Source organism: Micropterus salmoides, unplaced genomic scaffold, assembly GCF_014851395.1.
Source record: "Micropterus salmoides isolate LMB-PRFRI ecotype aquatic unplaced genomic scaffold, ASM1485139v1 Ms_hic_scaffold_15, whole genome shotgun sequence".
Lineage (NCBI taxonomy): Eukaryota > Metazoa > Chordata > Actinopteri > Centrarchiformes > Centrarchidae > Micropterus > Micropterus salmoides.
This window is the reverse complement of record NW_024040596.1, coordinates 16,561,781-16,577,174: the sequence shown is the minus strand read 5'-3', so window position 1 is coordinate 16,577,174 and position 15,394 is coordinate 16,561,781. Positions and strand designations below refer to the sequence as shown.

General features: G+C 42.1%; 1 protein-coding gene across 1 annotated transcript in view; it reads right to left on the bottom strand.

Annotated features, from left to right (window-relative positions):
- LOC119904170 (anosmin-1) overlaps nt 1-15,394 on the bottom strand; it is a 39,571-nt gene that overhangs the window by 12,103 nt on the left and 12,074 nt on the right. Inside the window, exons 3-6 of the mRNA XM_038720638.1 lie at nt 6,020-6,082; nt 5,475-5,697; nt 1,403-1,587; nt 921-1,050 (exon numbers count right to left, since the gene is read on the bottom strand). Of these exons, the coding sequence (XP_038576566.1) occupies nt 921-1,050; nt 1,403-1,587; nt 5,475-5,697; nt 6,020-6,082 (601 nt within the window). The remainder of the gene's footprint in view (nt 1-920; nt 1,051-1,402; nt 1,588-5,474; nt 5,698-6,019; nt 6,083-15,394) is intronic.

Below are 15,394 nucleotides of genomic sequence, written 5' to 3'. Positions count from 1 at the left end.
GTATCTGATCTGGATCAGATATAATCTAGACAGAGTACTATATTCACAAACCTGTAATCCCTGCACAACACCATTGCTTTCACAAAAGCCATCTGCAGCACAACACTGCAATTTTGTGTAATTCAACTTTAAAAGTGCAGGGCAGAGGAGTCGAGCAGCAATGCAAGATGCCATCAGAGCTTGTGCACTAATCTGTGGCAAAGATCTGAATCGGCTGGTTACGTCACTCCATCTGGAAACAAGACAACACTTGCATTCATTTGAAACCTGCAATATCCTGACTAATTCAGACATATTACATTTTATATGACTGTAAAGAGGGGGAAACCCCTCCTTTGAAGACATAATTGAAGATCTGGTTGCAACACAGAAAAGAAATGTTCTGCGCACCCAGTCCCTACTCATTACTTGCATTCTGCTTGGTATCGGAATTAGCCTTTCCCCTTAGCTCACTGGGAAATGTGTGGAAACCGTGGAGGGGAAACATAAATTTACAATTCAGGTTAACAAGGTAAAAGAAATAATTCAAAAGTTGTATACCTGAATACAGTTTTAAATAAACACATCTAAGCAGAGTAAATGACATCAGTTAAAAGTGATAAATGTTTGTTTGGCTATGCTTGGCTTGCTGCTATATGGTTGAATATCTTAGCAGTGGATCACACAAAAAGGTCCAAAAAAGACTGAAGAAATGCAAGGTGCAAAGTGCAGGTGAATAAAAACTGAATTTTTCAAAGACAGAATATTCAACACATACACTTGCTTTGTATAAGTTGTCAAATCAAGTCTTGAAACTCTTTCCCAAAGGCTCCACCTGTTCCAAGGTCTAAACCATAACAAATGGAGGGCAGTGGGTGTCAAACAGGAACTTAGTCACAAAGCAAGGCCACACAAGTAAGTAGATACACACACACACAGACCTCTCGAGGAGCGGAAATGTTTGCTGGGCGCGGTGAAGCCACGGGTCCCGTGGACGTTGACTGCAGCAACTCTGAACTGGTACCATCTGCTGGCTCTGATGTCGGCCAGTTGGACGCGCTCCTCTGCAGTCTGAGGGACAGATGGGGGGGAGCAAACCACAGGGGTCAGGGTTCGCACAGGGTCAGAGCCCTATGTGAGTTTGCTGCCACATCAGTCATCTGTGTGTTTCTCTTTGCCAAACTTTCAAAGACACTGTGACTGTGAGGAATGCGCAACCACGTGCAACCGTCTGTCAGCACAGTGCAGCACTTTCACAGCTGTAGCATGTGGCACGCTGGGACATGTGAAGCTGACATTTCTTAGTGATACAAATCCAAAATGTCTGATAAAAAGAATCCCTCATATAACAATATGTGATGAAAAAATTTTCTTCTCAGTTACATGGTTCAGTATTTTGCAAGTATGGTGTGCAGATTCCTACCTGCGCCACAGTCTCCCAATCGGTGGCATCATCCTCACTGGGGTGGATGCCATAATTCCAACGACGCTGCACCACATAGAGGACAGGCTCGACAGAAATGTTAAACTTGGAGGACCAGCGAATCTCCAGCTGACCTGACGGCTGCTCCACAAACACCAGCTCTTTCCTCGGCTTCAGAGGGACTCCTAAAAGTGCAAGCAAGGAAGACGATACCAGTTAATATCACCGGTGTGTGGAACATTGTAGGTGAACTTCAACATAAAATTTGTTGTTTTCCTTTCTTGGGTGGAAAGATAAATGACACCATCGGGGTTGGACAGATACAGATTTGAAAATGAGACATGACCTCACCGCAATAGATTTAATACATGCTGTGGGTCAACAGCATCATCTTTCTACTGTGACAGATTGTGATATTTCCTGGCCAGAGGGATGTGTTTTAGTAGCTGCGCTTCTTAGTAATGATACACACAGTTTGCATCTAGGTATGCAAGATGGCTCGCATAACGTCTCTCTCTCTCTCTTGCAGACAGAAAATACACCAGTGCAAACATACACACATACATGTAAAGTTCATGTGCATCATTGGCCTTCACATTCAGCCTTTCAGACAAAGCTGATGTGGCCATGTGCAATAAATTAGAGATTTATTAAGCGCAGGACTGAGCCAAATGCTCAGCCAAGTCAGACTGACTCTCTCAAGTGAATTTATTGCAGTGGAGACGTACTGAGTTGTTGATTGAGCGCTGGGTACAGTGATAATGAGATGGAGATTGGAAAAGCAAGTTTGGAAGTACAGGAGAAGGCTGAACACATCCCACAGTTCTCAATAAATCACCTAGCACTTCAGACCATTATGTTGGACTGCTGTCGCTGTTGAGCAGCCCACCACTGCTCCGCATTTATAAACAGCACCAACACGCGCTCAAGGCTACTGCGCTTCATGTCGGTAAACAACATAATCAAGACTGTGTTTTATATGCAGTGCGCTTGATCTACTTATATCTCTATTCATTCTTCATTCAGTGCATGTAAAAGTGATTGATGCATATGAAATCCTGGAAGATGGGGGAGGGTCCTTGAGCCACATGCATATGGAGTCATTACTTTGTTTTGTCCCACTGATAGCAGCTTTCTGCATGCTAACAGCTGGGGGTCATTGTGCTGTGGTTTCACAGCTCCACAGTCGAGTGTGTGTGTCTGTGAACAAACGTGTCACATTTCCTGCGCAATAATGAACACCAAGGTAACCACAGCATTCTTCTTCTCCCTCTGTCTTAGCTCATCTTCCCACAAAGTCACACAAGTACTCCTGCAAAGCACAAACCACACATAAATACAACCACACACACAACCTCCCTCTTCCGCAATGTGGAGGAGGGCAACGAATACACTCTCTCTCAGCCTGCTCTTTCCAAAGATAACTTTCGGGTCAAGTTTGGTCCAAGAATCATACAGCATTCATTTTTCAATGGCCACACGCTTACTCCAAACCATGATGTAACTGCTGCTGAAGCACGATCAAGAGTATGGCGTCCATTCATGTCTTAATCATGCCAACAATTACACTCCAGGAATATAATTCTCAATACTCACGCACATACTGTCATAATGACTGATCTAATTACAGGGGTTGAGGAAAACACTACAAATACTGCTTGTAGCACAAGGTCTTACCGTAAACTGAGGATGGCTGATGGACCGATTAACTGGCTGAGTTGTTGTGACAGTGTAAGGAAAAGTCTCGCAGAATTTAATTTAATTTTTGCATATTCTTTGTTTTACCCACCTCTGAGCTCCCATGCATAAAACGTTGGGTTGCATTTCATTGTTTACGCAAATTGAGAGAACTAGAAATATATGAAAATGAAAGATACAGAAGAGCCTAATAAACCACCTATTTCCATACGTGCAAAGCATATTGTAGCCGAGACACACCTCCGAGAACACATCTTTGAGGCAACATCACAGAGCAGTGGATGATAACAAAATCAGGCTCTACTGAAAAAAAAAGAAGCTTTGTTACACATCAAAGGCACGATGGGGGTCCAGTGTCATATATATATATACCCTAACCTGAGGACACACACATACACACACATCTGATAGTGATCTCAGTGGGGGAAACGCTCAATTTCTCTCCGCTTGCATTTGTTAATGGCTTCCAGCATCATGGCTCATCATGGCAAAGACTACATATACACTTGTGCACACATAGAAACAATTACGCTCTTCAGACCATGAGCAGCTAATTAGACCTTTAACACTGAGGACTGGGAGAGGAATTCCATCCTGACTTTCACCAAAACACTCAGTGTAATTCAGTGTAAATGCAGTGCTGACGGCGACCCATCATGAGCTCAGTGTTTGCCTAAATCAGCGGGTAGACTGCTTAATTTGAAGGTCTCACAGTGCTGTGAATGGTTTCCATTGACCAGGTCACCTTATTGACATTTTCAAGGTTACGCCTGCCTTCATCTTTCCCCGATTAACTATTCACCTTTTGAGCATGACATCTACCGTGAAGTCCCTCCGGATTTTGCTAAATCAAACATAAATACTAGCATGCTCTTCTGTGTGCACAAGCTCGAATCACATGCTCTTGCCTCTGTCAACTTAATACAGCGTGCACAAAATATGCTTACACTCACTGCGGTGTGGTTCAAAGCATATAGTTGATCATTTCTGCAGTTCAAAGCTTGGTTTAGACTCATCTTCCACTGCTCTCACTTCAACATCTCCCCAACTTTGTTATGGCCCCAGGCTGCTGGCAATACTGTGCTGATAGTGTATATAATGTAGTTCCAGCTCCCATCACCAAGTTCAGAGGCTCTTGGTTCGCTCACATAACGACTCAGCACCCTCAGAACATCAGACCGCCTACGGCAACACCATTAAACAGTTTTATTGGAGCAAAGATTCCTGGGTACATCTGTGTCTGTGAAACCCTCAAGCTTATCCAGCAAATCTGAGACTGAAGATATATTCCAATAGACAACAGAACCAGCATGAAGGATGAGCGGGTGAGGTAGAATACAAAGAGATGAAATAAAAACATATGATTGTGAGCAAGTTGTCAAAATTTGTTTAAGATCATCTGCAATTTGCGTCATTGAGATTTTAAATTAATGTTTGACAGAGTGGGACTCATTTGTTCGACACAGATAATGAAAATGATCACATTAAAAACATGACTTTCGCGTTGGACGGTTAACAGATATGAAACATCATTTATTGAGTAGGATAAATAGAGAGGGAGGGAGTATCCATGATTCAGCTGACGAATCGTGTTAATCTGGTCCCTCTTGGAAACAGAAGTGCAATGATTAAATAAAGAGATGAGTTGCTGAGTGCACGGATAATTAAGCAACTTTATCAGTGGCTTGTGGTAGAACTCCCTTTTTCCTCTAATTAATAAATTATGATGTTCACTGATGTGTTTAAGATTATAATTTATCATTGCAGTTGATATGGCGGACTTAATCGTGTTTATGGACACCTGACTATTGGACTATTAAAATTTAATAAAGCGGATACTGGTGATGTATTAAGATCACAAACTTCACTTTCACATGTTTATGATGTTTATAACATATTTTAATTTTAATGTAAATGCAAAGAATTTTAATTTTAATTATTTGCAATTACTTACAGTTACAATTCTCTCTCTCTCACTCAAAGTAAATCAGAATGCACCTAACAAAGTAAATCAGAATGCACCTAACAAAAAAAAACACACACATTTTTGCCATGACGATAATACAACACAGAAGAGCAGCCACAGGTTAAGAATTGCACGTGACAGGCTATACTCCTCAAACGTCTCAGTAAGCTAACCAACTCTTTCTACTGTGAACTGCAGTTGTATGGAAACCTACTAAGGTGAAACAAGATGAGTTTGCTTGGCTGCAATGTAAACAGACACCCAAGTGGCTCTTCTGTTCTGACAATGTAGCTGCTGAAGGATTGGTCGTCACGGGTGTCGTAAAATCAAGGATTACAACTATTTACAAGTATTTGTTGGGGATCATTTTATTGTAATATGTGATGCAAGTTTAGCCTGTCGTATTACCTTTGTAGAGGTTCTTAGGCAGCTGGCAGGTGTGGCCGCAGCCGTTAGAGCAGCACTTTTTCACGGCTGAACACTCTCCATCCTCCTCACAGCTCTCAACGCAGGCTGCTGCAAAGCCGCTGGCCTTCTCTGGGGCAGGACAGTCACCTTGCTTCACTCCCTCTACTGACTTTAGGAACTCACAGCTTGTAAGACACTCATAGTGCTTCTTGGGAAAGAGGGGCTAAGGAGTAAGGGGAGGATGAGAAGGAGAAGGAGAGGAAAAACATATGTCACATCACCTTCTAAAACCAACCTAACTGGCTGGAAACAGGCAGCTCTGTGAGCTAACAGGGATTGTCCTGTTTACATTTCAGCTTATGACTCACTGGAGTAGTGAGGACATTAAACAGCTTTGATTCAGCCTCACAGAGAGTGTCGTTACAGCGCAGAAAGAGTTACTTCACACTCCTCTCAAACTTTCCTCTCATTGAATTGCCTACTAAGTATGAAAAGCTCAAACACTTGAGACTGAGGCAACCACAGTATTTGTGGTAGTGACATACCTCGCATAAATCCTGGCACTGGTTTTCCTTCAGGTCCCAGGATTCCTTGCAGGGCTCCAGGCACTGTGAAAAGGAGAAGGGTGTCAGTTCTTCAAAGAGCCAGCCACATCAAAGAGCCACTGCTGTGGAGATGGTTGGCTGCCTGACAGGCAACTCACTCAGCCACTTCCCCTGCACATTCACAACAACCAGTCACACCTCCTTTTGTTACAGATGCCCGGCATTCCTTCAAGGGAAATCAACAATCTTCTACAAAAGCAAATATGGGGCAAAAGGGTTGTCCATTATGAGTAGACAGCCACACCCTTGCACGTGTCAAGAAATCTTGTGATGCTTGTGTTTGAGTGTGCTTGGTGTGCCACGGCAGATTCCCTCTTTATGCCTTAACACTACTAGCCCCCCATGCTGTCTATGCCTCATACTCATCCTGCTACTTCTCCTGCTCATGTCTGGGCCTGATACACTCCGGTGCTGGCACCAAATTCCCTTCTCTTTACCACGCTGAACAGAGAGCGCTTCATAGATGATACACTTGGTTTAATGTTCTTGGGATTCCCATTTTTAACACGTGGAACAAATTTACTGAATGTTTGGCAAAAGGCACGGATTAAAAGAAAAAAAGCTTCAGCGTGAGTGCAGCTTGGAGTCATTTTGCCAAGCATAATGGGATGATAAAATTTAAAATGAAAAGTTTACCAATCTAGTCAAACTCCTTTCGCTTTAAGTACTACAACACACCCTGAATAAATCAAATTCAATAAAGCAGAATGTAATATAACACAAAAGTCCATGCAAGTCCAATAGAATCAGGCAGATGCTGCCGCAGGAAAGGGAATGTGTTTCGATAGGTCTGAAAGAAGCTAGGGTCTTATATGCTCCCGTTGCTGGCCACTGAGAGCTGGTGTGAAAGAGAAGAGCAGGTTCAGTCAAACAGTCAAACCACTGCCAGGCCGCTTCTGTGCTGCACTGGGAGCAGCCCAAACCACACCAACCAAAGACCTGCCAAAGTCGCTCATTCAACTCCATTTAATTTAAGCTGTTATAGCTCTAAGACAAGGCACAGCAGTACATTTTCAACACATCTGCCTACATTCTTCATCTGGGACAGTCCAATATGTTGGTCAGTGGGAGAGGGACATACAATAAAGTAATCAAAGAGATCTAGTGGAGGTTCACTTTTAGACAGAATAAGAAAATACTGAAAAAAAAATTATCTGAACAATTTTTAGTGTTATGTAAGGTACAGTACAGAGTGGTTAAATAAGGGCACCTACTGTAGAGAGTGCATTTAACACAAAGTTGGTGTAAGAAAATTCACATCTCAGTCAGGGGGCCAGGCTTGTATTTATGACTTTAATTCGCTCATTAGCCAACTCTGTCATTATTATGCCATTGCCAGTGAAAAGTTTATTTGCTTTTTATGGAGTGCGGTGGACGGGCACATGATGAAACATAAACCTTGCTTCTGGAGGGACATGCTGCAATCAGGACCATGCACACTGCTGCCAACGCTCAATTACATTCAGCTTCGGCTCTCTGGTTCACCCAGCCTCATCTTGGGCAACCATGAAAGCCCTGTGTGGACAGTGTGCTGAGTGTTGCCGGCTCCAGAGAGTAAAGGAGGCTGGGAGGGGATGGTATTTTCTTAATTACTGCACAGCAATATAGATATCTCTCTGGCGATGGTATAAAATTTAAAGTGCCAGAGGGAAAATTGGACACCTTGGAGAAAAAGCATGTAGTTATGACAGCTGAGAGCTCCAAAAGAAACTAATGTGGTTTCTACAGAGCTGATCAGGTGAAACCACAGCAACACCTCTGAGATTTTACACAGACATATGAGCTCAATTGCACTGTCCAAGTTATGCCTCATCGGCCACAGAGTCTATGCAGTTTTATCATCATCTGCTATTAATAATATGGTGACCTTATATCATGAATTCTGTTCTCAATTGTGTCCTCTGAGAGTACAGCCTGCGGCGAAGACGGGCAGTAGCAGCAAACTCAGCATCCCAGCCTCGCACAAGCACCGTGCTGGAACAATGAGGTGTTGAGGCAATAACTGTGTGCTGCACCCGTGTCTAAAGGACATTCTGCCAGTAGGCGCATATATTAAATCCCCCAAATCCTTCTACAAATCACTGAACATACACACATAAGCCAGGGGATCAAGCTCATTTTACTCATTGAAAGATCTTGTGTGCATGGACTGAATGCATTCCACTGGCTTTTCTTGAAGATGAATCCTTTTCTGGTTTGCCACAATCACAACTATACAAGTGAAAATAAAGTCATCGTTACCTCGAGATTCTCGGGCTTGCGTGCCAAGCAGCATGAATTAACACAGCACATTGCGTACCAAGGATATTGCAACACAGATCAGAATGCTGGCTGTGTGTTTAGTGTTGTCTCACCCTCTGAGTCCCAGTTTTCTTTTTTTTTTTCTTTTTATTTAACTCTTTGGGCAAAAGTTCCCAACTAACAAAAACTGCTAAATTTGAACAGGAAGTTGTATTTCAAACATTTATATCTGGAGAGTTATTTTTGCTGAATGAGCGGATATATCTCGTAAACGGCGGTCTTAAAAAAGATAAGCGTCTGTGTCGAGGCAGGGAGAGCTCCCTGCAGGTGTGCTGAAAACTGACAATCTGTCAGCGTTCCTCCCCAGACACACCCACAACCTGACATTTAAGAATGGAAGAGGAGGACCGACGACGGATGTCTTGCCAAAGCAAATAGGATGGCTGTATATAATTACAAAGGTGCTCTCATCAATCAGTCCTATTCGTTTTTATCTGATTCATATTTACACAGTTTGGTGCTCAATCTAAACCATACTACTGATGCTGCCAAAAGCATAACATATTTTCCTTAAGCTCTTGTGCAATTTTTTTTTGGGTAGGGGGGCCGCCAGCTCCACTTGATCATATGCAGATACACACCCTCATCCTGAAACATATGCTTCTGCTACTTTTGCTGTAGAAAGTCTACAGCAAAACTGCTAATTACAACAAATGAAAAAATACTAAATCACTACCAAACTTCCTGTATGTATGAATGGTGCATAAAACTGATGCTATTCTACAAATGGGATCGATCAGGAGATATCTGTGGTCTAACACTTTGTATTATTGGCTCCACTAGAGGCTTGGAGCCCTCAAGCATTTGCACATCTTGAGGCGTCAATAGCTATGCTAGTGTTTGACTTCTGAGATCTAATCGGGGAAAACACACCATGGAACTGGAGTACAGAACATAATTGAGCTGGACATAGTGTAACTGCTGGGTTTGGGTGCCAACGTCTGGGTCTCCCTCAAGCGAATCTCTCCAGCTGGCAACACAGCTTCCATCTGTTTGAATAGCGTAAGGAATGCATGTAATTACCCTATGTGATGTTAACATATTTCTGGACAAATTTCAACTAAAAAAGACACAAATGGTTTTACTCTGAGATGTAAACAAGAGCAAGGGTTTTTTCTATGGACTTGAGCTGTTAGTCTTAACAAAAGCATTTGAGCGGCTGATTTCCCCTTTGTCCACTTATCTTCCTACCCAATAGTGACACATTCAGCATGGTTAAGTAGGAACATCCATAGCAGTCTTTCACTCCCCATTTCACGCAGTAATAAAACGCAGCAGTTGTTACTCTGGGGGACCCTGCATTCTGTGGGGCCGATGAGAGAGTCAGGCTGAATGGCAGCCAATGCCACAGCCCATCTTCACTTTGTCATGGCTGGGACGAGGCAGGGAAGAGGTGGAGGGAGCGAAGAAGGGGAGAACAGGGAAGGGAAACCGTCATAGGAGCAGGCTTATCTCCACCCATTGTAAAAATGCTTACTGGCCCGAGTTAGTGACTGGAATGAACAAAATAAACCATGTAGAAAGTGCATATATAAAATGTCATGCAAGTGTTTTGTTTTAGTTAATGAAGCATGAAGTGCTACCATTTGAGACTGCCCAAGGCTTAACAATACACAGTATATTCAAAAAAGATGGGCCATAATTCATACTGATGCAGATGACATTTTCCCATTTTGTCGGAACACATTTGTACAGTCATGGGGAGATTGGTGAGGCGGCTATGACTGATCTTTTCATTTTGTAAATGAAATTTAGAAGATGCAAAATCATGCACCAATACATGTGGGTACCTTTGTTTTCCCCGCATCAACACAGGCAGCTAGAGTATGGAGTATGTCATCCCAAAAGCTTAGAGATGACATCTGGGAGCTGAGAGTATCGATCCCAGCGCTGGTGGTCAGTGTAAAGCTCCAGTGGTGCCAACAAATATTTACAAGGTGCCCTTGCTGCCCCTTTGGATGGAGCAGCAGCTTTCTGCTGCTCTCAGAGAGATATGGAGGAATCTCTGTTGTCGATCATACACATTGTAAATCTCACCTCTAATCTCATTGAGTTATTGCTATTTTCTGCTGCTCTGGCACTTTTCACACTCCGGATGACCGAACTCAATTATTCCAGCAGCTCTCTGCTCATATCTATCGACCCATCCAGGAGCAAGTCGCCTGGCTCTGCTCTCTCCTCTATTGAAACAGGCACTTACTCCACGTATTCACTCACTTCTCACTCTATTTCACTTTTATTTGGCTGTCGTCTCCCCTCAACTTCCCCAGTTTTCTTCTCAGTTCGTATCTGCCTTTCATTCCCTCTCACTCTCAGACCACGTCTGCTCTAATCCAGATCCATTCTAAAACTCATCTTTTTCTCTCTGTTTTGGCTTTCCATCTGTACTAAGCCAGCAAGATCATACTGAGGAAATGGATGGTTTTCCAAAATCCTCTCTAAAGTAGATACATTTGAAACACCAGGCTCACGTTGCAGTGCAGACAAAGCATGGGCTTTTTATCATGTGATATATCTTTCGCAAACATGGCCAATGCACTTTCATTTGCCAGCAATGTTATGAGGCCATGTTTCTGTAGACTCCAACTTTATTCTGTGATCTTGTGTGTGTGTGTGTGTGTGTGTGTGTGTGTGTGTGTGTGTGTGTGTGTGTGTGTGTGTGTGTGTGTGTGTGTGTGTGTTCTTAGCATATAGCCCACCACACAATACAGGGGAATGTCAGTGACACATGTTTTGTGTCTGCTGTAAGACAATTGCACAAGTACAAAAAAAGTTATTTGATTCATTTGCCAAACATGAACAGGCTCCCAAGAGACATTTTGCAACCTGGATTGGAGTTCATTGTTTTATGCAATCTTGGCAGTTGCATGAAATGTAGAAAATCCAAATTTTAAAAAAAGTGGAGGAAGGGAAGTGAGGGGGGGCATGTAAGCAATAGTACCACCATCTCTGACTGCAAGCAAGCAGTCACATACCACATACCTGTGACATTTTATCAAACAACAACTACTTCTTTCAATACAGGCGCTCATCTTCTCTACTGATGATGGCTTGTGAGAGTTTCAGACTCTCTTGTGAAGAGTTCCAACTACCAGTTACCTAACAGTGCAACACTGGGCATTGAAAGCCAAAAATATTATACACCACAATAGCACAAAGAATTTATAACAAATTACATTTAAAATTTTTATACTGTACTTTTTATTCATTTTAACAGAACAGAAAAGAAATGTGTTGAGCGTTTAGTCACTCTGAGACAAAAAAATTTGCAACCAAGAAGTGACCAAACTAAACTTTAAAATAGGGCTGCAACTAAAATTATTCATTTATTTAACATTAGCATTCATTATTTATTAAGCTGCCATCTAGTTTCTCAATTAATCAATATTTTGTCAATAAAAAATTACTGTTAAAATTTCCCATAGCACAAGGGGACAATTTCTAATTGCTTGCTTTATTGGACAAAACCATCCACAACCCAAAGATATTCAGTGGCCTGTCATTTATGATAAAGAAAACCATCAAATACTCACATCTTAGACGCTGGAACCAGAGATTTTTTTATTTGACTAATAGAGTAATTGATTAATTGTTTCAGCTATTGGCTATGTCAGTCACAACAGCCTATACAGTACATTCAACCATTTGAGAACCAGCATTAAACATAAAAGAGGAGAAAAGGAAGCAAATTTCCTGTTTTTCAGTTGTTTTGTCATTTCAGCATACCCACAGGGTTAACCAGGCTGAAAAATATTTCTCCAAGTGCTGGAGCTGTGATCTAAATTAGTGTAAAAGCACGTGCTAGCAAGGCTTTCCTTTTCTGACATGCCATTAAGTTTCAAAGGACTGTAAAAATACAGCGAGTAAATCAGGAAGAAGATATCCTCATCCTGAGCTGTTGTGTGAAGTCTAGACAAACTGTTTCCTCAACCTTAAACAACCTTATGCCGTGTTAAGTCCAAGCAATATTGTGTATTTAATTCCTGTGCTGCTGTAAATCTGCACGTGTGTGTTGAGCAGACAGTGGGATGGATCAGGTAGATCAAAAAGATTAACAGCGTGCTGACTTGAGATGTGAGTGTGCAGATCTATGCGTGGCAAGCTCAAATGGGTGCTAATAAATATGAAATGAGAGTTATCAATGAGCAGAAGGTTGCTTAACTAAAGGCCAGACTTATCAGGAAGAGAAGATGGGTAAAGATTTAATTTAGGAATTGTATTAGAGCTGTCAGAATTATTCCCAGTCAATGTTGGGGTTTCATTTGCAACTCAAAACAGAAAAAAAAGCTGTGTGCAAATGCCTCTTAAATATTCATACAAAGTTTTGGTCTGATATTTCATATTCGGAGATAAAATTATACCGCAGTGGTTGCTGTGGGATTTTCTATTCTGCAATTACATAAGCCTCTGCAAACTAACAGGAACCCACATGGTTTGGTGTGTCAGAGGAGGATTGCTGGCTGTCTGCTCTCCTCTTGTCTCCCTAAAGATGAAGGTATCCAAACTGCATGGAAATGTGGCATTAGGCGCAGCAGATGCTATCATCCCTGTATCTGTTTATCATATCTGTCATTGCTGATCTGGAAGGGTAAGGAAGGACAAGCTGTCAGTAGCAACACACTGCAGCACCTGTGAAATACGTAAATGGTCAAAATGGTTTTGACAATTGAAAATGGAATAAGAAATATAGGGCTGCCAGCAAAGAGCATTATGTGGACTATTATAGTAACCCATCAATTATATGTAATACAAGATACAGTTATGATAAATATCAAACTAAGTTTGACACAGACTTCTTTGAATTACTCTAGTAATGACACATTTTCCAAATCCAAGTGTTTTAACGGCCCTGAGAGGGTCGAATGCTGTAAATGCTGACAGTGTCATAATTCCTTCATGTTTACAACCAACTAAAACACTGTAGTATTCCAGCTCTAGTGGGGTGAAGTGAAATGTACACGGTTCAAGACTTTCTATTTTGTTTCTCAAACTAGGTTCGAAGACGGTGAGTAACCTAGCAGGTGGTGTCACAGACATTCTTTGAGCGTCTCTTTAATTATTAATTTAAATGCAGTTGAGGGCGCAGACAACAAAGAGCTGAAAAGGAATAGCTTGGCAGAAAGTGAGAAGAAAACGAGGAGGAGCAGGAGGGGCAGTGCATGAATTATACATTTACCCCACAATCAGAAGTGCCTGCCTTATTTATGAGCATAAAGCCCACACAGCTTAGCACGAATTGTGCTTTGTCTGCTGTGGAATGCAATAGCAGTTCACTTAATACTTAATGACTCTGAAGTTTCACCCAGACACCCCCCCCCTCCACACACCGATGCCCCCGTCCTCTGTGAGGGCTCCTTCTCTTACAGGTCCTCTCCCATCTCGTGTTGTTATCTTCTGCGGTGACAAGAGTCAAAATTACAGTGGCTGTAACCAGAGCCTCAGTTATCACCTACCTCTGGGTTCAGTTTACGTTTCTTGACAATTAGACTCAACAGGACGTATCCATCATGTGGGGTCAGATTGGTGATATAGAGGCCAGCGAGGCCTTTTCGCCGTGACGTGGCATGGGAAAGCCAAACCCTCTTCGCTGTTCTCTGAAAACCATGTCAGATTGGCCCAACACATGATTTACTGTATTTACTCCCCCGCCATCACACTGAATAATGTTATGACGACAGACGCATGGGAGCAGGGTTGAAAACGGGATCACATGATAAAACACTTCCTCAGAGCCAAAGCCATTTCTTCAAACTGTTCATCCAGTTGATTTACAGCAGCGATAATGAGCTCGCATTTTCCACACAGAGGATGAAAAATGCATTTCTGTCATGGCAACGTCAGTCACCACAGATTGAGGCGATAGTAAACAAGATAAAGGATGTCAGGCGTGCTGGCTTCCCCCTACAGTGACCAGTCAAGCCGCCTCAATCTCTCCTCATCTCAAATGAAATGAGACCTAGAGATTCTGTCTCAATGTAGGCCAACAACAAGTAAAACATGACACGCTGATGAGGGGAGTAAAGCCGTCCTAATCCCATGCTGCAGTCACATTCCACCACTATCTCAACTTGTTTATTTGAGTCCCTGAAACACTTGAAATTCACTAATCCTACTTGCCCTCTCCAGCCGCCACTAACAGCTCCTCACACCAGAGGTTCTTTACAGTGTCTTTGAATTGTAACACATACAGATTGAGAAATAATGTGCAGTCCAATAACAGTGATAATGCATTTTGTTTGAAGTGATGATTGATTCCTCTTTTATATGCATTTCAAAAGATGAGAACAAAGACAACAAAGAGAGGGCAACCCTGGGCAGGCTGGTGTAGAAGACAGACATGTCTGATACATGAACAGTCTGGAGCCTGTATCTAAAGTATAAATTACTCTGCTGAAGCACCACAAAGTCAAAGGTTAAGAGAGCTGTTGATCACTTGAGTCTTTGACACACATTCTGGTTTTCCATCGTCCTGAAACTGTCACACACAAATCTATGGGATTTATCTGCAGGATGCAGCAGCTTTGAGTGGAGCTGGAATAAATTGATAAGCCCACATCTACTAAGTACATCAGCTTTAAGATTCTTACATTCTAATCTTCCCTTCGTCAATGTGGCTGCCGGCACGGTTAGCTGGGTAACGATATATTATATTATTATATTTCTTTTTGCCGTAGAACCCCTAAACACGTGAGTTTGGGAGGGAAAGAGAGCAAAGACAACATGAAAGGTGGGCTGTATTCTATGATATTTAGCCAATCCATCCTCAGAATGAGAATAAACACTCAGATGACAGCAGATTCTCTCAGTGTGACTGGTCATTACAGCTGAAAGAGGATTTCACAGCAGCTTTGATTGCATTAATCCTTCAAGAGAATGAAATCCCTTCTGACAGGGACATTTGTGAAAGGTTGATTATTTTAGAAAAATGAATGGCTACTGTTTAAAAAGGCCTCCATTCTCTATAGGATCAATAAAAACATAGTTGGTATGAGATAGTGAGTGTATTTCTTCATA